Here is a 27,613-nt window from a genome sequence, read left to right on the forward strand (position 1 = left end):
TTTTTACACAAATGGAAGTATAGTGTCTACATTGTTCTGCACCTTGCTATTGCACTAAGTATATTTTGGAGACTGTTCAGTAGCAGTCCATAAAATACTTTGTCATCTTTGTAACTGCTATGTAGTTTTTCATTGAATCATACATTTTCATAGTGTCATATTATTGATTTTTCCCCAGTATCTTATTATAAACTGTTGCAATGAATGATACATATGTGCTTGAGGATATGTAGTATTGAGGATACTATTTATAGCCCTTGAATTACTGATTTAAAGGGAATGCGCATTTATTATTTCAATACTATCTTCAAGTTGCCCTTCCATAGAAGTTGTACCAATTTATATTCCTACCAGTAGTGTATTGAGAGTGTCTATTTCCCCACAATCTTAACAAAACGACTGTATTATCAGACTTATGCATCTTTCCCAATCTGGTAGGTGAGAAATGTTAGTTTAGTGTACTGTTAAAAAATAAACTAATTTTTAGAACAATTTTAGATTTTCATAAAAGTTGTATAGTACAGAGTTCCATATACCTACACTCAATTTTCCTTGCATAACTGATGCACTTGTCACAGTTAATGAATCTTTTTATTAATTAAAGTGCATAGTTTGTTCACATTTCCTTAGGTTTTTTTTTTTTTAACCGTTTTAGGATCTCATCTAGGATGCCACATTACTTAGTCATCATGTCTCCTATGTTCTTGGCTGTGGTATATTTTCAGACTTTCTCTGTTTTTGATGGTCTTGATAATTTTAAGGAGTACTAGTTGATGTACCTCGAAATTTTCATCTCACTTAAAAGTTAGATTGGATTAAATTTTCATATACTTTAGGCCATTTGCATTTCTGTTTCTGGGAACTGAGAACCCATGCTTTTAACCACTGTGCTATATCTCTTTCTGGATTCACCATGATTATCAATAAAAAAAAAAATTTGCGGGCCTGAATACATACAGACCTCTAATTCTGAATGGTGAGAACTCAGAAATTCTGTTACAGATAGAGGAGAACCATTAGTACAAGTGATATGGTCTGATCGCTTTGGCTACAACGTGGAGGATGGGTCAGAGTACAACTGGAAACAGCAGGTAGGCTGGACAAATCCTTGAAAGAAAAACAAGACAAGTTCGAGGGAAATTATAGAAGAGCCAGGATTTAGTGATAATGGATGAGAGTCAAAAATGACTCCTAGGTTTATGAGTTTGGTATTTTGAGTGTTCTCTTTAACCTAGATGAGAAATTTAAGATAAATATGTGTACAATTTACAACATACTAGTCACTCAATACCTACTTTTCTCTTTCCGTGTCTAGAGCTCTGTGTACTACAACTCCCAGAGCCCCATGCTCCACCACAATCCCCTTAGAGTCTGCCGCGCAGAATTCTGGGACTTGCGGTCCGAGGCCTATTTACCCCAGTTACGAATAGGGGCCGTGGAAACATGAAGAGGTAAGGGCGTGTCTGAGGAACAGGCGGCAAGGGGTGCTTTGTTCTACCTTTTACTTTGAATTATGGCGTTTATTACTTTCTGCTGCTTAGTGTATGTCACGTTCTCGGGATGCGGTTTCGAGTGAGCGGAAAGACAATGGAGAAGGGAGGAGGGGAGACGGATTAGACAGGCCTGCAGGAAGGGCCACCACCAGGGCCGGTTTCTGTAGGAAATGTCCTCCCGGCACAGACCCGGGGAGCTGGCTGGGTGCTGTGGCTGCTTCCTGTTTCCGACGGACCTAGCCAGGCAAAAGGGTTTTGGCTGACAGGGTTCCCAGCGCGGAGATATCCTCGCCCGCTCCTTCGGGTCTCTACCAGCCTCCACCTCGGAAAGGGACCGAGAGTTAGCACATTTATTTGCAATGCCTGTTTGTTAAAGGAGACTTGATCGGGCCTTGATATCACAGAGCGCTTTAAAATCTTAAAGTAAGAAAGTGATACTTTACTTCTACAAATGTCGAAGGAAAGCACAAAATCTATTCGATGGTGTATTAGAAGAAGAAAGGCATTGCTGCGAGTGATTCCTCCTGTTGGTTCAGTGGTAAATTGGCCGCTTGAACCATTTGATGGTCGTTGTTTAGAACCCAAGCCTTTTATTAAGGATCCTCATTAAATTAGTTTTGTATTCACCTTGCAAGTACAATCATCACTCTGAATAGTGCAGTGCACTTAAAATACTGATATACTCTCCTGCACTATCGGTTCCTTGCATCTTTAAAAAATCCGTTTTTTGTTTTCACTGCCTGAAAATAGCCTTTAAAATTGTGTATGATGATATTTCATATTCATGCAAAATAATGTATATGTACGGTTTTTAAAACAATAAAGGCTTACGTCCTTACAAGCTTAAGAAATAGGACATTGCCAGTACCTTAGATGTCTGTGTCTCCTCCCTAATTTCTTTTCCTTCTTCTCTTCTTTCTCCCTGAGGTGACCACCCTCTGGAATTTTTCGTTAGTCATTTGTTTTGTTTTAAAAATAATTTTTAGCACATGTGAATTTATCCCTAAACAAATGTTCCTAGCTTCATCCATTTTTCAAAAATGGACATATAGTGTATGAATTTTTCTGTAACTTACTTTTTTAAAACTCTGCATTTTTTTCTCTTTTTTCACTCTTTATTTCGATATCTTTGGGAGATACAAATAGTGTTTGGTCTGGGCTTTAAGAGTACCCACCACCCCCCACCTGTGCACATTGTACCCAACAGGTGATTTTTTTTTTTTTTTTTTTTTTGCCTCTCCATCCCTTTCCCACCCCTTCCCCCTTCTGAGTGTCCAGTGTCCATTATACAATACTCTATGTCTTTGCATGTCTTTAGTTTAACTCCCACTTATAAATGAGAACATGCAGTGTTGGTTTCTGTTCCTGAGTTAGTTCGCTTAGGATGATGTTCTCCAATTCCATCCAAGTTGCTGCAAAAGACATTATTTCACTTGTGATAGCTGAATTGTATTCCGTAATGTATATGTACCACATTTTCATTATCCACTGATTAGTTGATGGGCATTTAGGTTGATTCCACATCTTTGCAGTTGTGAATTGTGCTGCCATGAACATGTGGGTGCAAGTATCTTTTTTATATCCTTAGGGTAGATATCTAGTACTGGAGACTGCAGGATCAAGTAGTAGTTCTAATTTTCAGTTATTTGAGAAATCTCCATTCTGCTTTCCATAGAGAGTGTACTAGTTTACACTCCCACCAACTGTGTTTGTGTTCCCTTTTCTCCACATCTGAGCCTGCATCTATTGTTTTTTTAATTTTTTTTTAATACTGGCCTTTCTGACAGGTATAAGGTGGTATCTCATTGTGGTTCTAATTTGCATTTCCCTGATGATAAGTGATGTTGAGCATTTTTTCCTGTTTGTTGACCATTTGTATATCTTCTTTTGAGAGATGTCTGTTCATGTCGCTTGCCAACTTTTTAATGGGATTATTTGCTTCTATCTTGCTGATTTGTGTGAGTTCTTTGTAGATTCTGGATATTATTCCTTTGTCAAATGCATGGTCTGCAGATATCTTCTCCCATGCTGTAGGTTGTCTGTTTGCTCTGTTGATTATTTATTTTGCTGTGCAAAAACTTTTTAATTTAAGTCCCACTTGTTTATTTTTGTTTTGTTGTATTTGCTTTGGGGGTTCTAGCCATAAATTCTTTGCCTAGACCGATGTCCAGAGAAGTTTTTCCTAGGTTTTCTTCTAGGATTTTTATGGTTTCAAGCCTGACATTTAGGTCTTTAATTCATTTTGAAACTCTACAGTTTTTTAATTGAAATTCATGTGTGCTGATGTATATAGAAACTTTAAACTTAGCAAGTACTTTTGGAATTCTAAATAATAAATAAAAATTGGATTACTTAAAATGATTTTTTTAAACCTTGGGATTAAAAATATTTTAGAATCTTCCAAAATAGGGCCAAGTCTTTCTAGTGCATGGGACTCTTAAAATTATGAAGGTTAGTTTTTGTTTAGACTTTACCATAACCCCACTAGGAAAGGGCACAGTGGTGCCTAGGCAATAAGGGAGGTATTTAATACTTATTTTCTTCATAAAGTTAACTCATTTCTTTGTGTTTGCTTTTTTATAATCTGTTGTTGCATGCTAAAATGGCCTTGTGCTTGTTTTTGTAATCTGTTGTTGCATGCTTATATGATCCTGTTATTTCTTTACACTCTAAATAAGAGTTTTCACTTATTTAGGGTTAGCTAGCTCATGCTAGCCATTACTTAGATTTCTACACAGTGGTGCCTAGGCAATAAAATGTTATGACTCTCTTAATATTTCTTTTTATATTCTCTCCTTTGGCAATCTTTCCCTCTTTCATAGCTCCAGATCTTGTCAACACAGATGACTCGAGATTTCCACATTCAGCCTCAGACTCTCACCTGTGCAACGGTCCTCTTACCTCTCACTTTCCTTTTAGCCAATCACTCATGCTGTCTCCTCAGACTATGTCCTTGAAGTATTCCTGATACTTCATGCTGGTGTTTCAATTGTAAAAGGTAGTTGACTCATCATGACTGAAACAATACTGACTTTTGCTTTCCCTAACTATTTATTCCCTTTCCCTAACCTTTTATTCTATCTGGAACTTCTTTCCTTCATTGGTACCATCCTTCTCTCAGTTACACGCCTTGAAATTTTTTAGTTATTTTTTTACTTCCTTATCTCTACCTTCAAAAGGCCTCACTTATCAAATCCTTTTTGCCCTTTGCACTCCAGTCTGAACCTTCATCACCTTTTATTTCAGTAGTTTCGTAACTAAACCTGATTTCTTGCCTTTGAATCCATATTGCATATTATAACCACATTCTTCCAAAACCACCATTTGCACTGATAAATTACTTTACAATACCTATCTATCAATTAAGGTCCAGGCCCCTAAGTGAGGATGTTTAAGACCACTCACAGTATGAGTCTAATATACTCCTTCTAATATCATCTTCCAGTACTTGCATACATGAATGCCAGCTAAATGGAACTTATTGTCCCCCAGTATACATCTCTGTCTCTTCATACTTTCTTTCCCTGTTCTCCTTTTCTTCATCACACTCAATTCTTTAAATTCCAGTTTAAGAATGCCTTTCTGAAGTCTTCTTTTACCACCTTAACTCTCAATTATCTCTTTTGTGAATTTCTACTGACTTGACATATGCTTCTCTGTATCATTATTCATTCATATATATATATATATATTTTGAGTTGGAGTCTCACTCCGTCGCCCAGGCTGGAGTGCAATGGCACACTCACGGCCACCCCAACGTCGACCTGCTTGGCTCCGGCAATCCCTCCGCCTTACTCTTCCAAGTAACCAGAACCTCAGGTGCGCACTACCACACCCGGCTAATTTTTGATTTATTGTAGAGATGAGGTCTCACCAAGTTGCCTGGGCTGGTCTTGAACCCTTGGGCTCAGGCAATCCACTCGCCTCGGCCTCCCAAAGTACTGGGATTACAGGCTGAGCCATTGAGCCTGGCCTATTCATTCATATTATTTACCTCCACCCCCACAGGCACATACACGCAACACATGAACACACATATATTTCTTCTCCCTAAATAGATTGCAGGCTTCTTGAGGACAGGGATTATGTCTTGAATATTTTTGACTTCCATCAGTACCTAGCAAAGTGCTTTCTGTGTAAGTACATATTTAGTAAATGTTTGTGGAATGAATGGTAAAGGGCAGTGAATTGTTGGTGAAGCATCTTTGAGCAAATAAGGTCATTAATGGTAGACAATACAGACAAGGAATATATTTTGAGACTCATTTTCTCTTGTATTTTCTGTATATATTCTTTCATCTACTCCAGGGTAAACAGCTGTGTGAAGAATGATGAACATGTCCTGGAGGAGCTGGAAACAGAAGGGGAGAGGCAGCTGAAAAGCCTCCTTCAGCATCAACTTGATACCTCTGTCTCCATTGAGGAGTAGGTATTGATTTTGCAAACTGAGAGCATCATAAGCTCTCTCCTCCAAGTGGCAGACTCCTCTTAAAGCCTGGATGGAATGCTCTTCTTTCACCTCCCTTTCTTTGACAAATTTCTACTTATTAGGCAAGGTTTTGATTCTGTGTTTCTTCTAGGAAATTTCCTGTATCTCACTAAGTCTGAGCCAAGTACTTTTTCTATATCCTCCTACAGAACCCTATATTTCCTCTAACATAGCACTTATAACCTAATGTTATTATTGCCTGTTTACTTGCCTCTCTTTCACTGTCCTCCCACAAAGGGAGGATCTCCAAGGATCTCAGAATGTCAGCATATCCTTTGCCTGCCACAGAGATTTGCAAAGAGCAACAGCTGACCCAGTGAGAAATGGAAATAGAAAAGTATTTTAGGGAGCTGATTGTCACTCCTTCCTTAATGCTTGTGTGATCTCTCTCTCTCTCTCTCTCTCTCTCTCTCTCTCTCTCTCTCTCTCTCTCTCTGTCTCTCTCTCTTTTCCTATTAAAACATCAGTACCTAGCACAGTATCTGATGCGTAGTAGTCACTGAATACATATTTCTTGATTCAGTCATTTATTAGTCCTGGATGAAGGGGCTATTGGTAGAGTTCCATTTTGTTGCAGTGGTGCTTCAGCTTAGAAATAGGATGTGAGAGAGAAATTGCTGATGTGTGTAATTGTGCCTCTTATAATGGTGAGTCCCCATTTTTGTGAATTGTGATAGCCTCAAGTTGTTCTTACTCTCCCTTGCATGTTTTGCAGATGTGTGTCTAAGAAAGAGAGCTTTGCTCCTGGTACTATGTACAAGCCCTTTGGGAAGGAAGCAGCTGGGACTATGACTTTGTCCCAATTTCAGACACTTCATGAGAAGGACCAGGAAACTGCTTCTCTCAGGGAACTAGGGCTTAATGAAACTGAAATCTTGATCTGGAAGAGCCATGTTTCGGGTGAAAAGGTGAGTAGGGCAATGGCTTTTTTTTTTTCCTAGAGAATACAGAGCAGGATCTCTTCATTTAGCATTAAGACCCTTTTCATTTTTATTTTTTAGCATAAGGACATTGGTAAAAGAGAAACTATTCTTTGACTTCTTAACTAACACTTTCTATAAACATCCATTTCTGGATCCTGTCATCTTCTTGCTTACTTGAGGCATCAGATCACCATTTTCAGGGTGCACCACTATGATATATGTCCTCTCATTTCTCTGGTTTCAGAAGACAAGACTGAGGGCAACTCCTGAAGCAATACAGAACCGTCTTCAAGATATTGAAGAAAGGATCTCAGAGCGTCAGCGTATCCTTTGCCTGCCACAGAGATTTGCAAAGAGCAAACAGCTGACCCGACGAGAAATGGAAATAGAAAAGTCTTTATTTCAGGGAACTGATCGTCACTCCTTCCTTAAGGCTCTTTATTACCAAGGTATGTGATCTCCATTGACTTTGATATGTTCTTTCACAAAGAGAAAGATTTACTAGTAGAGGATTAAATATAAAGAGTTAGTGAAGGGAGTAGAGAAAGGACAAACTATCACTACTCTTGAGGAATGTCTAGTCCCGTGAGAGAAATAAATATATACACAGTTGCATGACTACATGGAAATTGCTATTATAGATTTTTGAATAAAATGTTGAGGGAGCACAGAATACAGAGCATCTAAGTCTAGTTGGGGGAGTCAGAAGTTGATATTTGTACTAAGTATTGATGGATTGACAGACATTTATCAGATAAATAAGGGGCAATGAGCATTTCAGATAGTGAGTGAATAGAAACAGGATTGTGAAAGAACCTAGTGTTTCTAGGGAACAATGAGAAGTTGAGTGTGGCAGGATTATAAGACAGCAGGGAACGGCAGGAAATGATGCTGCAAAGGGAGGAGAAGCTAGATTGTAAAGGATCTTTAGGCTGAACTGTAAATTAGCACAATATATAGATAAATAGTATGCATCTCAACCAGAATTAATATGTTTAATAGCTAAGTTTTACTAGGTACTGTGGAAGGGGCCCAGAAGTCTAAGAAATCGTTCCTGAGAGGTCTATTACAAGTACAATCTGGCTGGAGAAATAAACATGTAACATTTAGTAGCAGTGCTAGGTACAGTTGCTAAGTATTGTAGGAGTTCAGAGGCGGGAAAGGCCACTGTGTATTGGTATGACCGAAGAAGGCCTCTCAGAGGAGGTAAGATTTAAATGTTCTTTTAATACTACCTATTCTTTAGAAAGGAGAGGGAATGGCATTTCAATTGCAACAAATGGTGTGAGCACCATGGAATGCTTGGGGGAGTTGTGAGACAAGGTTAGAAAGGTAGCTAAAAATTTTGACCTATGTTTGGTGAGTAGTATAGACCTTATACAGAGTTAGTTATTCAATTAGTTACTTAGTTTGAATATGGTTAAAGGTTTTTGAGCTGGGAGTAACATGATAAAAGATGTATTTGAAAATGATTAATCTGGTGATCAATAAATATGATGAGAGAGAGGAAGAACTGGAAAAAAGGAGAATGGTTAGGAGGTATTACAGTCATTTAGGCAGAAAGACCTGTACTAGAATGATAGTGGAACTGGAAAGAGAGGTAGGTTTGCAAAGGGAGAATCGATAAACTTGTTGACTGAGAATGAAAGAGAAGAGGAATGTGTCAAAATAATCCAGATGTTTCAAGACTGTATGACTTAACAATTGGCAAAATTAAGAAAGACTTTAAGGGGAAATTTTTGAGGAAAGGTGATCGATTAGTTTGATTTTAAACATGTTGAATTTGTGAGAATGACAGATCTTCAAATGCAAATATTGAGGAGACAGTTGGAAATGCAATAGTGAATCACAGGAGGGAGGTCAAAACTAGATATATAGAATTGGGAATCATCTATGCTTAGATGATGTGTTAAAGTCATGAGAATGATTGAATTATTTGTATTTAGAGACAGAGAGACCATAGACATGGTAGAGCAGTAGTAAAGGAAGAAATGAGTGGACAGATGAACAGCCTTTTGTGGAGAGACATTATAGCATACTGATTAAGAACATGGGCTCTGAAGACAGACTGCCTGGGAAAATCCTGGCTCCCCCACTTACTAGCTATGAGATGCTGGACAGGCTACCCCTCTATGCTTTGGTTTCTTCATCTGCAAAATGAGAATATTAATAGTAGCTATGTTATAGGGTTATGAGGAGGATTAAGTGAGTTAATACATGTGAATCACTTAGAGCAGTACCTGGTATTTGGGGTGGGGGGTGGGGGGTATATGAATCTGTTCTGTTTCCTATCTTTGAAACTCCTTGCTTTAAACCTTCACAGCATACCACAAAAAGACAAGTGCAGACAAGTACATGACCTCAATGAAGAGGAAGATAAAATTAGGCACAAAAGGCAAGTCGAGAGTTTTCTTATAGTGTCAGATTTAGGAATGTAACCTAGGGTCCCAGGCTTCTAAGTTGAGCACTTATTTAATTCCATATTTAGTATTTGACAATGTTTATAGGAAATGATCCAGAAGGAGCATATTATCCTGATATAGAATATTAAAGAGAGGAGTTAGTAGAAGCTGTAAAGCTTTTACATTTAGTGTTGTGTTTTTTCCTATACCTTTAAGTTATTGTACCAGACATAAAATGAACTTAATAATTTTTAGATCCCATTTCACAAATAATTTTAAATATATTTATTAACCAGTAAAGTATAATTATTGATGATGATGATGATTATATAATAGCTAGTATTTCTTTTATTCTTGAAATGAACTTACAATAAAATTGCATGGGGCTTTTTTTTTGGTGTGCAATTTTGTGAATTATAAATCATGTAGATTCATGTAACTACCACCACAATCAAGATAGAGAACAGCTCCATCATCCTAAAAACAATCACTCCCAACCTCCCACCATAACCCCTGGCAATCACTAATCTGTTGTCCATCACTGTAGTTTTATCTTTTAGAGAATGTCATATAAGTGGAATCATACATTATGTAACTTTGTGAGACTGGCTTCTTTCACTCAGCATAATGCCTTTGAGACTCATTCAAGTATTGTGTGCATCAATAGTTCATTTATTTTGTTGAGTAGCATTCATTGTATAGATGTTCCAAAGTTTGTTTATCCATTCACCCATTAAAGGGCATTTGGGTTGTTTCCAGGTTTTGGTGGCTATGAATAATATTGATATGAACATTTTTGTACAGGTTTTTGTGTGAACATAAGTTTTTATTTCTCTAAGGTAAATATCTAGAAGTGAGATAACTGAGTCATATGGTAAGTGTACATTTAACTTTATATGAAACTGCCAAACCATTTTCCAGAGTGGCTGTACCATTTTGCATTTTCACCAGCAATGTATGAGAGTTCCAGTTGCTCAACATCTTTGTCAACACTTGGTATTGTCAGTATTTATTTTGCTTATTTTAGTAGATGTGAAGTGGTATCTCATTGTAGTTTTAATTTGCATTTCCTTAATGGCTAATGATGTTGAACATCTTTTCATGTGCTTATTTGCCATTTTTATATCCTATTTGCTAAAGTGTCTGTTCAGATCTTTTGCTGTTTTATAATTGGGTTGCTAATTTTCTTCCTGATGATTTTTGAGAGTTCTTTATATATTCTATCACAATCTTCTGTTGGACATATGATTCACAAATATTTTTTCCAGTGTAGCTTGTCTTTTCACTCTCTTAACAGTGCATTTCAACTTTTTAAAATAATGGTAGAATAGACATAGCATAACATTTACCATTTTAACAATTTTAAGTGTATGGTTCTGTGGCATTAAGTACATTCACATTGTTCTGCAACTGTCACCACCATCCATCTCCAGATTTTTTTTATCTTCCCAAACTGAAACTCTGTACTCATTAAACACCAACTGCCCATTCCTCCACCACCAGCCTTTGGCAACCACTATTCTACTTTCTGTCTCTATGAATTGACTACTCTAGTACCTCATATAAATGGAATCATACAGTATTTGTCCTTTTGCAACTGGCTCATTTCACTTGGCACAATGTCTTTGAGGTTCATCCAAGTTGTAGTATATATCAGAATCTTCTTCCTGTTTAAGAATGAATAATATTCCATTGTGTATATATATCGTATTTTATTTATTCATCGATGGACAACTAGGTTGCTTGCTTTCATGTTTTAGCTATTGTGAATGATGCTGCTATGAACATGAGTGTACAAACATCTGTTTGAATACCTGCTTTCAATTCTGTTGGATATATACCCAGAAGTAGAATTGCTGGACCATATAGTAATTCTACATTTAATTTTTGGATGAACTGCCTTATTATTTTCCATGGAGACTGTAACATCTTATATTCCCACCAGCAATGTACAAGGGTTCTAATTTCTTCACACTGTCGGCAAAATTTGTTTTCTTTCTTTATTTACTTTAATGATAGCCATTTTAATGGATGTGAAGTGATATCATCATTTTTCTAATAATTAGTGCTGTTGAGCATGTTTTCATATGCCTTTTGGCCATTTGTATATCTTCCTTGGAGAAATATCTGTTTAAGTCACTTGCCTGTTTTTTGTTTTTGTTTTTTTTATATAACTTGCTTATTTATTATTGTTGAGTTACAGTTCTATATATATATGTTGTATATAATTCCTTATCAGATATATGATTTGCAAATATTTTCTCCCATCTGTGAGTTGCCTTTTCATTCTATGGATAGTGTCTTTTGATGCACAAAGTTTTTAATTTTGATAAAGTTCAGGTTGTCTACTTTTTCTTTTGTTATCTTTGCTTTTGGTGTCATATCCAAGAAATCATTGCCAAATCCACTGTCATGGAGGTTTTTCCCTATGTTATCTTCTGAGAGTTTTATGATTTTAGGTCTTATTTTTAAGTCTTTGATCTATTTTTGAGTTAATTTTTGTGTATGGCATAAGGTAAGGATCCAACTTTATTTTTTTGCATATTGATGTCCAGTTTTCCTATTACTACTTTTTAAAAATGCCATTCTTTGTGCATTTAATGATCTTGGCACCCTATTCAGAAATCATTTGACCATATATGTCTGTCCTTACACCAATACCATACTGTTTTAATTACTGTGGCCTTATAGTAAGTGTCAAAAGCAGTAAGTGTGAGACTTCCAACTTTGTTCTTCTTTTTCAACATTGTTATAACTATTTGGTAATCTCTTGAGATTCCATATGAATTTTAGAATAGATTTTTCTATTTCTGCAGAAGACATCAGGAATTGTATTGAATCTATAGATCCCACTGGTTAGTATTGACATCTTAAAAGTATTGTCTTTCCATCCAGGAACATGGGATTTTTGTGTCTTCTTTAGTTTTGTTCAGCAACATTTTGTAGTTTTCAGTGTATAAGTCTTTTACCTCAAAGCAAATATTTTATACTCTTATAAAATTTAGTTTACCAATTGTTCCTTTCATGGATAATGCTATATATGTGTGTGTGTGTGTCCAAGAACTCAGCCTAGCACCTGTTCATGAAAAAGATACTTTTATGTGTTTTCTTTTAACAGTTTGTGGCTGTACATTTTGCATTTAGATCTATTATCCATTTTGACTTGGTATTTATATAAGGTGTGAAGTTCAGGTTAAAGTTCACTATTTTGCCTATAGATATCCAGTTATTTTAGAATGACCTGTTAAAAAGAGCATCCTTTCTCCATTTGCTTGCCTTTGCATTTTTTTTTTCAGAAATCAATTGGCCATATTTGTGTGTTAATACTTAACATCATAATTAATGGTGAAGGATTGAAATGTTTCCCTTAAGATCAGAAATAAGACAAGGATGTCCACTCTTATCAGTTCTATTCACAGTAAAATGAAATCAGAAATCCACAACAGAAAGAAGTTTAGGAAATTTATAAGTACGTGGAAATTAAACAACACTCTAGTGTATAATCAATGGATCAAAAAAAATCACAAGGAACATTCTAAAATATTTTCAGATGAATTAAGACAAAACACAACATACCAAAACTAATGAATTACAGTAAAAGCAGTGTTTAGGGGGATATTTATAGCTGTAAATGCCCATATTAATGCAGAAGAAAGATCTCAAATTATAACTGAAACTTCCACCTTAAGAAACTACAAAAAGAACAAACTAAACCCAAATCTATAAGAAATAATAAGGATTAGAGCAAAAATAAATGAAACAGAGGGAAAATGGAGAGGAGTTGGTTCTTTGAAAAGATCCACTAATTTATAATCCTTTAACTAAACTGATCAAGTAAAAAAGAAAGAAGACTCAAATTTTTGAAACCTGACTCTAATTTGGTTTTTATTTGCATGGGATATATTTTGCCATATTTTTACTCTCAACCTATTTGTGTTTTTGAATCTAAAATATGTCTCTTATGATAGCAGATGGTTTTGATCATGTTTTCTTTTTTAAATCAATTTTTTCAATCTCTGCATTTTGAATGGAGTGTTTATTTACTTTACTGTATTTAATTTGAGACTGTTGATAAGAATTTACATCTGCCATTTTGCTTTTTTATATTAACTTTTATTTTATTATAGAAATGCGGGGTCTAAGTAAAGATTAACTACACAGGTAGGCTGTATGCCAGTAAAGTTTGGGCCTCCAACTGGCCCTTACTCCCTCTGGTATAGGACCAGGTATGCTTTGTGTTGTTATGTGCCCCCCCCCCCACCAGTGCCAAGCAACTACTGATCTCTCCTTTGTACTAATGTGATTAATGTTCAGGTCCGACTTAATGAGTGAGAACATGCAGTATTTAGTTCTTTGTTTCTGTGATAGATCACTGGTATGATGATCTCCAATTCTATCCAACTTGCTGTGAAGTCCATAATTTTGCTCTTCTTTATGGCTATGTAATACTCTATTGTGTGTATGTACCATATTTTCTTTATCCAGTCCACTTTCGATGGTCAGTAGGATTAGTTCTGTGCTATTGTGAATAGTGCTGCAGTAAACATCGTGTGCAGGTGTCTTTTTGGTAGAGTGATTTATATTCCTGGAAGAGAGATTGCTGGATCACATGGAAGGTCTTTTAGTTCTTTTAGAAATTGCCAAACTGCTTTCCGTAGAGGTTGAACTAGCTTGCACTCCCACCAACAGTGTAAAAGCATTCCCTTTTCTCCACATCTGCACAAGGATCTGTTGGTTTTTGATTTATTGATGATAAATCAATAAATCATTACTCGAGTTAGGTAGTATCTCATTGTAGTTTTGATTTGCATTTCTCTGATGATTTGTGAGGCGGAGCATTTTTTTATGTGTCTGTTAGCTACTTGTATGTCTTCTTTTGAAAAGTGTCTATTCATGTCCTTTGCCCACTTTTTAATGGAATTGCTTGTTTTTTTTTTTTTCCTTTCACTTTTTTGAGTTACTTGTAGATCCTGGTTGTTAGGCCATTCACAGATGCATAATTTGCAGATATTTTTCCCATTATGTGAGATGTTTCCCCACTCTCTTGATAGTTTATTTTGTTGTACAAAAGCTTTTCAGTTTGATGAGGTCCCATTTGTCTGGCTTAGTTTTTATGGCATTCACTTTTGGGGACTTGGTCAAGGATTTGTTGCCTACTCCAATGTGCCTAACAGTGTTTCCTACATTTTATTCTAGGATTCTTATAGTTTGAAGTTTTATGTTTAGGTCTTTGATCCATTTAGAATTGATTTTTGTATAATTCTTGTTGACCGATAAGGGCCCAGTTTCACTTTTCAGCATATGGTCAGCCAGTTTCCCCAGCACCATTTGCTAAATAAGGTCTCTTTTCCCCAGTGGTTGTTATTGGTGACTTTGTTAAAGATGAGTCAGTTGAGAGACCAAGTTTTTGCTTCTGGAATCTCTGTTCTGTTCCGTTGAAGCAATACAGAAATTCATATATAAACAAAAAAGAGCATGAATAGCCAAAACAATCCTCAGCAAAAGGAACAAAGCAAGAAGTATCACACTTCCAGATCTTAAGCTTTACTGCAAGGCTCCAGTAACCAAATCAGCTTGATATTGGTACAAGAATAGGTACATAGACCACTTTGCTTTATGTGTTCTGTATGTTTTATATCTTTTTTGTTCCTCTATTCCTCCGTTCATTTCTTTTGTTTTGACTAGACTTTTCCAGTATGTCATTTTAATTAACTATTGCTGCTTTTATTATGTATGTGTGTTTTTATTATTCCGTGTGTGTGTGTGTGTGTGTGTGTGTGTGTGTGTGTGTGTGTGTGTATTATTGTCTTGGTGGTTGCCCTGGGGATTACAATTAACAGCTTAAATAAATTAGTTTGCATTCAGACCAACTTAATTTCAATTATACTAAAAATCCTTGTTTAGCTCTGTCTCTCCCACCTTTGTACTGTTATTGTCATGCCAAATGCATGTTTATGGGTTTTTAGACCCAACATAGTTTCATAATTATTGTTTTATGCAGTTACACTTTTTCTTTTAAGTCACGTAGGAGAAGGAAAAGAGTTACAAAGAAAAATAAATAAATGTATATTGCTTTTTATATTTACCATTGTCATCAACTTTTTTAGCACTCTTTTTTTCCTTGTGTGGATTTGAGTTACTGTGTATTACCATTTATTTCAGCCTAAAAGACTCTAGTTTTTCTTGTAGGGCACATCTTCTAATGATAAATTCTCTCAGTTTATGTTTATCTGGAGATGTCTTAATTTCAACCTTCATTTTTGAAGTACAGTTGCAGTAGATGTAGATTTTTTCTTTTTTTTTGGCAATTGTTTTCTTTCAGCACATTGAATATGCCATCTTATTGCCTTCTGGCCTCCATGGTTTCTTACTGAGGACCTTATGTCCATGATGAGTCTCTTCTATCTTGCTGTTATCAAGATTCACTTTTTTTCTATCACCTTTGGCAATTTGATTATATGTCCAGGTGTGTTTCTTTGAGTTTATTCTTCTTGGAGTTTATTAAGCTTCTTTGATGTATAGATTATTTTTCATTAATTTTGTAAAGTTATCAACCATTCTTCAAATATTCTTTCTGCCCTTTTCTCTTCTTTTGAGACTCTTATTATGTGTATATTGATATCCCACAGGCTTAATGATCTTATACATGTCTCTGAGGCTCTGTTATTTATTTATTTTTTTTCATTCTTTTTTCTTTCTGATGCCCAGACTGGGTCATCTCCTCACTAGATAGTTGACCTATCTTCAAGTTTGCTGATGCTTCTGCTAGCTCAAATTTTCTGATGAGTCCCTCTAGTTAATTTTTTTATTTGTTATTATACTTTTCAACTCCAGAATTTCTATTAGGTTCTTTATTATAATTTCTGCTTATTCGTATTCCTTATTTTGTAAGACATTCTGAAAGTTTGTTTCAGTTATTTATATATGATTTCCTTTAGTTGTTTGAAAAACTTATAGTACCTGATTTAAAGTTTTGTCTAAAGCCCACCATACTCCCTTAGGACTGTTTCTATTGACTTTTTCCCCCTGTGTATGGGCCATTCTTTCCTATTTCTTTGCAATATCTTTTATTTTTATTGAAAATTAGATATTTTAGGTAATATAATGTGACCATTCTGGAACTCAGTTTACTCCCCACTGCCAGGATTTTGTTGTTGTTGCTGCTTGCTTGGTGACTTTCTTGAACTAATTCTGTAAATTCTGTATGCTCAGTTATTGTGGTCCTCTAATGATTGGAGAGAATTTTCTTTAAATGTCTTGATCCACTAAGTCTATCAGCCTTTGCTGAGGGATTATGTGTTTGTATATTGGGGTACTCTTTAAATGTTCAGGCAGGCAGTTTACAGCTCTACCTTAGGCTTCACTTGTTGCTTGCCCAGAACCTCAAGGTTAACCAGACATTAGGGTCTTCTCAGGCTCTAACTTTCCTGGTTGTACACATAGCCCTGCACATGTTCATTGCTTTCTATATTCTCAAAAATAAGTCTGAATTCTTGAAGCCCCAATGGACATCTTATTACCTATTTTTCCTTTTAAGATTTTTTGTTAGCCTCTTGTTAGTCCCAACCATTAATGCCATCTCAAGCAGCTGCAATGTCAAACAATCCCCACTGACTGGTTTTGAGAAATGCCCTACAAATAGAGTATTACCACAGAGTGAGAGATATGAGCTAGGTCAAAGACAAGCATTCAGAATGTAGCTTTTCAAAGGGATGCCAGGTAGGTCAAATAGTGAAAATTCGATGAGAATGGGGCTTTTGGGGCAGAATTGTTCTGCCCCTTCAGTGTCAGTTAGGTTGTTAGTTTTTTACAGCTACTGCAATTGCAAGGTTGTTGGTTTTTTTGTTTGTTTTGTTTTGAGTTGGAATCTCTTGTCGCCCAGGCTGGAGTGCAGTAGCACACTCATGGCCACCACAGCCTCAACCTGCTGGGCTTAGGCAATCCTTCCACCTCAGCTTTCCAAGTAGCTGGAACTACAGATGCATGCTACCACACCCAGCTAGTTTTTTGTGATTTATTGTAGAGACGAGGTCTCACCAAGTTGCCCAGCCTGGTCTTGAACCAGCTGACTCAGGCAATCCTCTCACCTCTGCCTCCCAAAGTGCTGGGGATTACAGGCTGAGCCACCATGCCTGGCCCGGTTGTTGGTTTTCAAGGTTACTGAAAAGCTGGAGGGAAGGAAAAGATGGGATCATGAAAAGTTGAAATGCAAGAAGCCTTACTGTTCTTACTGAGATTTGGTTGCTTTTCTTGAGTAATTGCTCCTTGTTTTGTTACAAGCACTTAGCTAATTTCCAGACTTATCAAAAATATGATTTTTTGACAATTTTCACTGGTATTCTTTTTGCTTTATGAAAGAACAGATTTCCAGAGGTCCTTACTCCAGTATTCCAGAATTATTCGTTTTTCATCATTTTGGAAATGAATTTCTTATTTTTAAAAAAGGTGAGTGTTATGTATTTATCTGTATTTTTTAAGAGATCTTGCTCTGTCACCCAGACTAGAGTGCGGTAACACAATCATAGCTCACTGCAGCCTCAAACTCCTGGGCTCAAGCAATTCTCTTACCTCAGCTTCCTGAGTAGCTAGGATTACAGGCATGCACCACCATGCCCGGCTTTTTGTTTTTTGTTTTTGTTTTTTGGAGAGACTGAGTCTCACTGTGTTGCCCAGGCTGGTCTTGAACTCCTGGCCTCAAGTGATCCTCCCACCCAGGCTTCCCAAAGTACTAGGATTACAGATCTTATAGCATAGAGTTGGGTCATTTTTTTCACTGCTTTATTGAGTTATTTACATAACCTAAAACTTACTCATTTTAAGTGTACAATTTAGTGATTTTTAGTAAATTTACAAAGGTCATCAACCATCACCACAATCTAATTTTAGAACATTTCCATCACCTCAAAGATTGTCCTCAGTTCCCATTTCTAACCTATCTGTCCTTATGGATTTCCCATTTTGACTATTTCATACAAATAGAATCATATAATATATAGTATTCTGTAACTTATCATAATGTTTTCATTATGTGTAGAACTAGTACTTTGTACAGTCTTTAGGATTCTGTGTGCATGCTGATCACGTCTTAAGCACTTAGTCATGCAGTTTACAGTTCCATAGCCTTCACTTCCTGTTTGCACAAAGCCTCAAATTTGGTCAGAGATGAGACCTTAGGGCCTTTTCAGATTTTCCCTGAGCATGCTCACAAGCCCCACACATGTGTGTAGCCTTCTAGATTACAAGAAATATGCTGGAGTTTTTTAGAGCTCCCTATAGACATTCCCCAGATTTTCTTTCTAAACTTTTTTTGGTTAACCCATTGTTTGGCCATGAAATTCAGCAAATGCCTCTGATTGTTTTTGACAAAAATTCCTGGGGAAGCATCTATTAGCAGTTGGTGAACTTTGAGTCAGGTCAAATAGAGCATTGCTTGTGGAATTTTTTCAGGAGACAGCCAGGTAGGTCAAGTAATAACAGTTCTCTGGGAAAGGTGCTTTGAAGGGACAGCAACCCCGTTCTTTTTCCTCCAGTGGCTGCTATGCTGCTGGCTTTCTCTTTGATTTCAGGTCATTGATTTTCAAGGTTATCACAACCTGGATGGAAAAGGATGGCAATAGGGCAAATTTAAACACCACCCATTATTTTTACTGCAAATCAATGTTTTTCTTGAATAAATACTCCCCAGTATTTTCCTGAATAAATTCTTTGTTATAAGCCTTTGATTAATTTCCAGAGTTCTGAAAAAGTGTATTCTGACAGTTCGTTTGCCAGTTTTCTCATTGCTTTTTGGCGGGCAAGAATTTTTGGAGGTTCTTATTCCAGTATTTTCACTGACATCGCCTCTCTTTTTTTTTTTTGAGTTGGAGTCTCACTCTGTCACCCAGACTGGAGTGCAGTGGCCGCTCCCGGCCACCGCAGCCTCGACCTGCTGGGCTCCGGCGATCCTTCCGCCTCAGCCTTCCAAGTAGCCGGAATTACAGGCATGCGCTACCATGCCCGGCTGATTTTTTGTTTTATTGTAGAGATGAGGTCTTGCTGCCCAGGCGGGTCTCGAACCCAGGGCTCGGGCAATCCACTCACCTCAGCCTCCCAAAGGCGCGGGATTACAGGCTGAGCCACCGAGCCCGGCGACATCGCCTCTCTTAATGGTGTCTTTTGAAGCTCAAAAATTTAATTTTGACAAAGTCTAACTTATTAATTTTTTTAATGATTTCTGATTTTGGTGTGATAAAGATTTCTTCCTAACCGAAAGTCACAAAGATTTTTTTCATATATATTCTAGAAGATTTAGAGTTTTAGCTCTTACATTTACATCTATGAACCATTTTGAGTTAATATTTGCATGTAGTATAAGGTTAGAGTTACATTCATTTCTTATCATATGGTTATCTAATTGTCCTGGCACCTTTAGTTCAAAAGACTCTCCTTTCCCATTGAATTGTCTTGATACCTATGTGGAAAGTTAATTGACCATAAATGTAATGGGTTTCTTAATTTTTTTTTCTTTCTCTTTATTTTCAATTATGCCATGTCTTAACATGAGTTCTTTATTACTTCGAATTCTGGGGCTCTTATTTATTTTACTTACCTATTTACTTTACCTACTACCATTTATTATTTACAACCTTTTTTACATTCTTTCCAGGTTTTATCACTTTATTCAGTGATAGAGACAGGGTGAAGTGTGGTGACTTCATCTTACCCAGAAACAGAAGCCCTAATAGCTAATGGTTTCGAGGGCTTATTTGTGCCTGTTCTTGTGCAACGTATTTGTACACATTAACAAATTTAAACCTCACAACAACTCTATGAGATAGTACAATATTATACCCACCTTAAAAATTATGAAATTGAACTTCAGAGGAGATAAGTAACTTTCCCAAGATCGGTTAATAAGTGGCTATGCTGGAATTTAAATCCAAAAATCAGAAAAAAATTTGTGCTCTTGACCATGGCTCTTGTATATATGATTTGTAAAGATTTGTTGGCGTATTAAGTGTGATTTTACTATATCTTAAGATAAGTTTTCTTGAACTTATACATATTCTATTTCCTATGCTTAAATCTGTGAGAAAACAGCATTATTTTCTCCCTCCCTCCCTTTGTTTCTGTACAGATAGGAATCTCACTATGTTACCTAGTCTGATCTTGAACTCCTAGCCTCCCAAAGCACTGAGATTACAGGTATGAGCCACCATGCCTGGCCTAACCACATTCTTCGCAATGAATCATTCGTCTTGCTTCCTTGTCTATGTATCACACCTACCCAGCAAAACTTCAGCATCGAATCAATCTAATTGTCTTCTCTATTTCTTTACCATGGCATATGTGGACAACTTCTCAATCATATAATTTTGCTAATTAGTGCCTCTACAAGTTCCTCGTCTCTGATATTATCTAGAGCCCTCTTCCTTCTTCAACAATCTATTTCCTAGTCCCTAGTCAGCTCTCTATTTCATTTTTTGTAAATACTATATTAGATCTTCATTACCCTTTCCTATTTTACTATTTCATCATTTTGACAGATAGTCTTCAGTCCTATTTCAAAGGAAACACAGTAAGAACTGTGATCCATTTCCTGCTTTACTCTCTTCTAACTTCTGCATCCTAACTCTCACTTTCTTCTCTCTTGACTCAGTGCTAGGGAAGTTATTCCTGCTTAAGGCTAATTCTTATACTTTTTTGCTTGATCTTTTCCCTCTTATCTTACAAAGGACCTCAGTCAGTTATCTCTGTATTCCTTCTTTCCTTGCAGGGCTTTTAACATGATTTATATCATTTGCTATTTTCCATGATGTACATACTCCTACCATAAACTATCTAAAGAATATGATAAAAATGTACTTCAGTTGTTTAGCTACTGGAGCAAATAATACATTTGGATCTTCTTTAACTATATACCATGATAAGTAGCAGTTAGTTTAAAAATTGAAATGTAAAAATTTAAGCCCTAAAAAAGATACAGTTAAATACATTTGTTAATATTTTTGATATCCAGATGGGAAAAGGTTTTTTCCATTCTTTGTTTTTAATGAAAATTTTTCAGCATTAAGAAAAATTGAAAAAATTTCATCACAACCATTATATTACCAGGTATAATCTATTTTATTAATATATTTGGGAAAATTGGTGATGTAATACATGCCACCCAAATACTTCAGCATGCATATCGTTAACTAGAGTTAAATATTTATTTGTATTTTTTTCTTTTACTGTAAATTTCCATGCAATTAAATCCACAAATGCCAAATTTTCATTTGCTTACCAATGTATAAATCTGTGTAATGGTATACTGATAAATGTTTAACAACCAAGTCTGCAGGAAAAAAAGGCCCTGATTTGTATCACTGCCAGTTTTCATGGTGTACATACTCTTACCATGGCCAATGTCAAGCTACCAGTTTGTCATCACTGAACATGAAGTTGGGGATAGATGCATACAATCATTGGATCATCTCTAGTACATGCTGCATATGTGTAACCTAACCCCTATCAACAAAGAGGATTGCCATCACCCAGAAAGTTCAATCATACTTCTTTCCAGTAATTCCCACCCTATCCTCCCAGAGGCAACTAGTGTTTCAATTTTTTTCCACCATAGATTAGTTTTACCTCTTCCAGAACTTCATGCAACTGGAACCATAAAGCAAATGTTGTTTGCATAAGATTTCTTTAATTCAACATAATGTTTTTGGGATTCACTCATATTGTGCATATTAATAGTTTGTCCTTCTTTCTATAGTGCAATTCTTGGGAGAATTTTTTATAAACACTGTATTAGTTTGCTAGGGCTACTGTAACAAATTATCACAAATCTGGTGGCTTAGAACAACAGAAATGTATCCTCTCTACAGTTCTAGAGCCTAGAAGTCTAAAATCAGTGTGTCAGCAGATCCATAGCTCCTCTTTAGGCTCTAGGAGAATATTCTTCCTTGCCTTTTCTTGCTTCTGGTAGTTGCCAGCAATCCTTGATCTTCTTTGGCTTGTAGACGCATAATCCTAGTCTCTGCCTCTGTCATCACATGACATTCTGCCTGTGTTCTTGTGTCTCTGTTTCGTCACTTGGCCTTCTTATAGGGATACCAGTCATTGGATTCCATGCCCACCCTAATCCATTATTATCTCATCCTAATTTAGCTATATCTGGAAAGACCCTATTCTAACAGTCCAAGGCTCCAGGTGGACTTGAATTTTGGAGGTATACAACCCAGTACGGTCTGCACATCCATTCACATGCAAAATATACTCCTTCCATCACAACACCCCAAAAATCTTAACCCATTCCATCGTCAAGCATAAGTCTCAGAAATATCAGCTCAGAAAGTCCTGCATCTCATTATCCAAATTATCCAAATCAGGTACATGTGAGGTTCTGGATATAGTCCATCTTGGGGTAAAATTTCTCTCCATCCAAAGATGGTGAAACTAGAAAACAAGTTATCTGCCTCCTAATATAAAATGGTATGGTAGACAAAGAACAGACATTTCCATTCTGAAAGGACAAAAAGGAAGGAAGGATTACTGTTATAAAGTAGTAGGGCAAATTTCATTAGTTTTCAAGGCCTGAGAGTAGTGCTGTGGGCTCAGTGCTCTGTCCACTGCTGTGGGTTCAATGCTCTGCCCACCTTGCCAGCCCATCAGGGCAGCTCCTCTTTGGCCTATGCATCTGTGACATTCCTTTGACAGTCGTCCTTTTCTTCATTTTGCCCTATCTCTGTCTATTTCACACCAGACTGACACTGTTTTGCCTGGCATAAAATTCTCTAAAACCTTGTCTCAAGAGATCTCTACCATTAGACATGAGGATCTTCTACAGATTCTTTCTAAATAACCCCATCTGTATTCCTAGCTTATGCTGAGATGGTTGATTGTATCCATGAGTCACACACCTAATCACTTCAGTGAAAGTTTGTCCAGCCATATCATTGGCCCTGTTTCTGGAGCATACTTTATAGATAGGCTTAAAATTTTCTCAATCATCAAGTGTTGTTTCCTTTTTTCTTAACAATTTGTTCCTCAATTTACCTCTTTCCTCTCTCATTTTATTATAAGCATCAAGGTGAAACCAGCCTGCATCTTTCATACTTTGCTTAGAAATATTCTCAGCTAAATTTTCAAGTTTTTACTTATAAATTAGAATTTTTTTTGGAGATCTTTCAACACGTTTGCCCGTTTCATGATGGGTGATTTATGAGCACACCTGCCCACATCATGCTAAGTGTTCAACAGTTTGGACCAAAAAACAGCATGACTCCTGTGCCCTTCCCTCCCTACTTACCCAGTCTCTGTCTGAACAACTTTGTTTTGTTTCCTCCAGATGAAAAAAAGTCCTCAAAGGGAAACATTTTTGCCCATGTGGAAGTGATGAAACAAAAATGGCAGAAGCACTAAAAAGCATCAAAATGGATAAGTTCAAAAACTGTTTTGAGCAGTGAAAAAAGCATCTCAATAGGTGTATTGCATCAATCAGTACTTTGAAGTGTAAACATGTAAGAATAAATACACAATTTTTTATAAATAAATCCTGAGTTTTTTGTGGGTTCCCCCTGCATATATATTCTCTAAGATGATAGAAGCCTTCTCTACTGGCTTTTTTACTTTCTTCAGAGCCCCCACCAGAATTTTCTTTTATATTCATATTTCTATCAATAGTCGCCTCAAGGCAGTGTAGACTCTTACTATTAAGTATCTCAAAATTCTTCCAGTCTCTACTCATTAGCCAGTTCTACATTTTGAAGTATTTTTTACGGCAGCATTCTACTTCCCAGTACCAAAATTGATAGTGGTTTCCTAAGGCTGCCATAACAAAGTACTATAGAGTGAGTGGCTTCAAACTACAGAAATTTATTCTCTCACAGTTACTGAAGCTAGAAGAACAAAATCAAGGTTTTGGCAAGATTGGTTCCTTTTGGAGCTCTGAGGGAGAATTTGTTCCATTCTTCTCCCCTAGCTTCTGATGTTTGCTGACAGTCCTTAGCTTGTAGATACATCACTCCAATCTCTGCTTCCATCACCACATAGCATTCTCCCTGAGTAACTATCTCTGTATCTTCATGGCCTTCTTATAAGGACACCGGTCATTGAACTTAGGATCTACCCTCATCTGTGATTTCATCTTAAATAATTATATCTGCAAAGACCCTATTTCCAAATAAGATTATATTCTGAGGCTCTGGGTAGACATATATTCACTTATTTCCACTTCCTCACCTCTTACTTTTTAGCAAACTATATTTTTATAATGAGATGGATCATGACAAACAGTGCTTAAAACATGTATTTAGTCAGATCAAGAAATAGATCATTGCCAACGCTCCAAAAACCCCCGTATTCCCCTCACAAATCACAACCCTCTCCTCACCAGATAGAACTACTGTCCTGAGTTATAATAATAACTCCCTTGCTTTCCTTTATATTTTTATCAACCCATACATGCAGCACTAGGCAGTGTTTAGTTTTGCTTGTGTTTAAGCAATAATTCATACTATTTATATGGTATTGAGTCTTCCCTTTCTACTTAACAATATATTTGTGAAATTCATCCAGGCTGGGCACAGTGACTCAAGCCTGTGATTCCAGCATTTTGGGAGACCAAGGTGAGATGATTGCCTGAGCTCAGGGGTTTGAGACCTTGTCTCTACAATAAATCAAAAAAATACGCCGGGCGTGGTAGCGCACACCTGTCGTTCCAGCTACTTGGAAGGCTGAGAGGAAAGGACTGCCTAAGGCCAGCAGGTCGAGGCTGTGGTGGCCGTGAGCGTGCCACTGCACTCCAGCCTGGGCGACAGAGTGAAAAGAAAAGAAATTCATCCTTATTGCTATGGGCAGCAATAGTTCATTTTCATTGGAGTATAGTATTCCTTTATATGAACATATCACAATTTATCCATTCTACTGTAGTTGCACAGTTGGGTTGCTCCCATTCAAGGAACTGTAAGTATCAGTCCTGCTACTGTGATAATTCTTGTTCATGTATCCTGGGACACATGTGCAGGAGTTTCTCATAGTACATATCTTGGAGTGAAACTGAGAGGTGAAGTGTTCATGCGTCTTCACCTTTAATAGATATTAGCTAATTTCTAAAGGGATTTTCCCAAGTTAAAATTCCACCAACCATCTAGGGATGTTCAAGTTGCTCCACACTCTTATCCACATTGGGTATTGTCAGACTCCAAACTGATGAGTGTTTACTTGTATTTCATTGTGTTCTCTCTTTTTTTGGTTTATTAATAATTATCATGCATCTGTGTTACTTTTTTTAACCCTTGCTCAAGTGTTATTTTACTCAACCTTTTTTTGGAAAAATTTCAAATCTGGAGAAAATTGAAAGGATATACCCACACTCTCCCACACTCTTTACCTACATCTACCAACCATTGACATCTTGCCACATTTGCTTTACCTCTATCACTTTCTCTGTATGAGTACGTGTGTATAAAATTTGTTTATTGCTAAACTATTTGAATAAGTTTCAGGCATATCAAGCTTTACTCTTAAATACTTAATTATGTATCTCCTAAGAACATAATTAGAACATCTCCTAAGGACAATCTCCTCTATAATCAAAATATTATGATCACCCTTAAGAAATTTAACATCATTACTCTAATATTAACTAAATTTAACATTGTTACTCTAACATGCATTTTGTAATCAGATTTCTCAATTACTAATCTAGGAAGCAATCAGGGATCACATTGCATTTAGTTTGCTTTAGAACAGTTCCCCTGTTTTTGTGTGTGTATGTGTGTGTTTTAGGATGTTGGTGTTTTTCACCAAATCCAAGCCTATATTGTTTGCTTGTTTCATTATGGTTTTAATTGTATTTTCTGGATAACTAATGATGTTGGATATTTTTTCACACATAGATTGACCATTTGAGCAGTCTGCTTTTTGAAATGGCTAATCAGTTCTTTTGCCCATTTAGCAGTTGTAAAAATGCCTGTTTACTGCCTGAATGTCTTTCTATCTGTTTGTATGTTTGTCCAGATGCGTAGTCTTGGTTCAGAGGTCACTTTAAGGCAAGATAAAAAAAAAAGTTCAACCCCGAAGCCCTAAAATGTAGATATCTGTGATTACCACCTCACCACAGGACTCCTATAGGGGGTAAGGAACTTAGTGAAGTGTTAGGGTTATGCATCCAGAATATTCCATCTTCAATTTTTTTTCTAATCTTAGGTACATTTGCTTATAGATTCGTATGAGTTTTTTATTACTGAGAATAGATGTTATCTATTGGTAATACATGTTAAAAATGTCTATTCCCATTCTGTAGTTTATCATTTCAGTGCCTTTATGGTGTCTTTTTTTTTTTTTTTTTTTTAGTTTCCAACCATGTCCTGCATGAACATAAGTTATTCATTTTGATGTAATCAAATCTATCAATTTTCCCTTTATACTTGGTGCTTTATGTGCTTTGATTAATAAATCCTTCCCTGTTTTGAGTACAGAAAGATACTGCTTTTATTCTGAAAGTTTATGGTTTTTGTCTCTCACATTTGTCTTGAATCCACTTGTAATTGATTTATGTATATGATATAAAGTCGAATTCCAGGATTTTTATTTCGTTTTGTTTTTCATATAGCTAGCCCTTTACCCTATCACCAAATATTGAAAATGTTGTTCCTGCATGTTCTTGTATTGCTGCTACCTCTGTCATATATCAAGTGTTCATATATGGATGGGTAATCTTCTGGATTCCTTCTTGTTCCTTTGATCTTTTTGGCTATTTTAGAATCTATATTCTACAGTCTAGCTTTATAATATTTTGGTATCTAGTACAGTAGAAGAACAATTCTTTTCACCTCATTCTCCTTCAAAAGTATTTTATCTACTTTTGACACTTTTCCTTTCCATGTAAATTTTGAAATCAGTTTATCAAAGTACACATGCACACATGCCTTTATATAATGTTGATTGAGATTTCATTGGGTGTTTAAATCAATTGAGGTAAATTAACATATATATGTCTCCAAATCCTCAAATGTGAGCAAGGTATCTTTCCATGAATTTAATTATCCTTACTATCTTTCAGTGCATTTTCTTTGTTTCTATTCTTTCTCACATTCTGTGAGACTGAATAGTTTATTTTTAAACAGCTTTATTGAGGTGTACAATTTGCATATAATAAAATTTACCTATTGTAAGTGTTCAATTGAGTGATTTTTAGAAAATTTATAGAATTGTGCAGTCAAATCCACAATCCAATTTTAGAACAGTTTTATCACCTGTCAAAATTCTGTTGAGCCGAGCTCGGTGGCTCAGCCTGTAATCCCATGCCTTTGGGAGGCTGAGGTGAGTGGATTG

At 36.3% G+C, this 27,613-nt stretch overlaps 1 protein-coding gene across 2 annotated transcripts in view; it reads left to right on the forward strand.

Annotated features, from left to right (window-relative positions):
* The first annotated feature begins 1,398 nt into the window (after positions 1-1,398).
* Positions 1,399-27,613, forward strand: part of RBM41 (RNA binding motif protein 41) — a 62,856-nt gene continuing 36,641 nt past the window's right edge. The window contains exons 1-5 of one of the 2 annotated variants that reach the window (XM_021706346.1): positions 1,399-1,451; positions 5,802-5,918; positions 6,698-6,890; positions 7,150-7,354; positions 9,229-9,300. In XM_021706346.1, the coding sequence (XP_021562021.1) occupies positions 1,444-1,451; positions 5,802-5,918; positions 6,698-6,890; positions 7,150-7,354; positions 9,229-9,300 (595 nt within the window). In that variant the 5' untranslated portion in view covers positions 1,399-1,443. The remainder of the gene's footprint in view (positions 1,452-5,801; positions 5,919-6,697; positions 6,891-7,149; positions 7,355-9,228; positions 9,301-27,613) is intronic. The other variant, XM_008072855.2, reaches the window with a different exon arrangement.

The sequence above is a fragment of the Carlito syrichta genome, unplaced genomic scaffold, assembly GCF_000164805.1.
Source record: "Carlito syrichta isolate Samal-C Ts95f unplaced genomic scaffold, Tarsius_syrichta-2.0.1 Scaffold315473, whole genome shotgun sequence".
Classification (NCBI taxonomy): domain Eukaryota; kingdom Metazoa; phylum Chordata; class Mammalia; order Primates; family Tarsiidae; genus Carlito; species Carlito syrichta.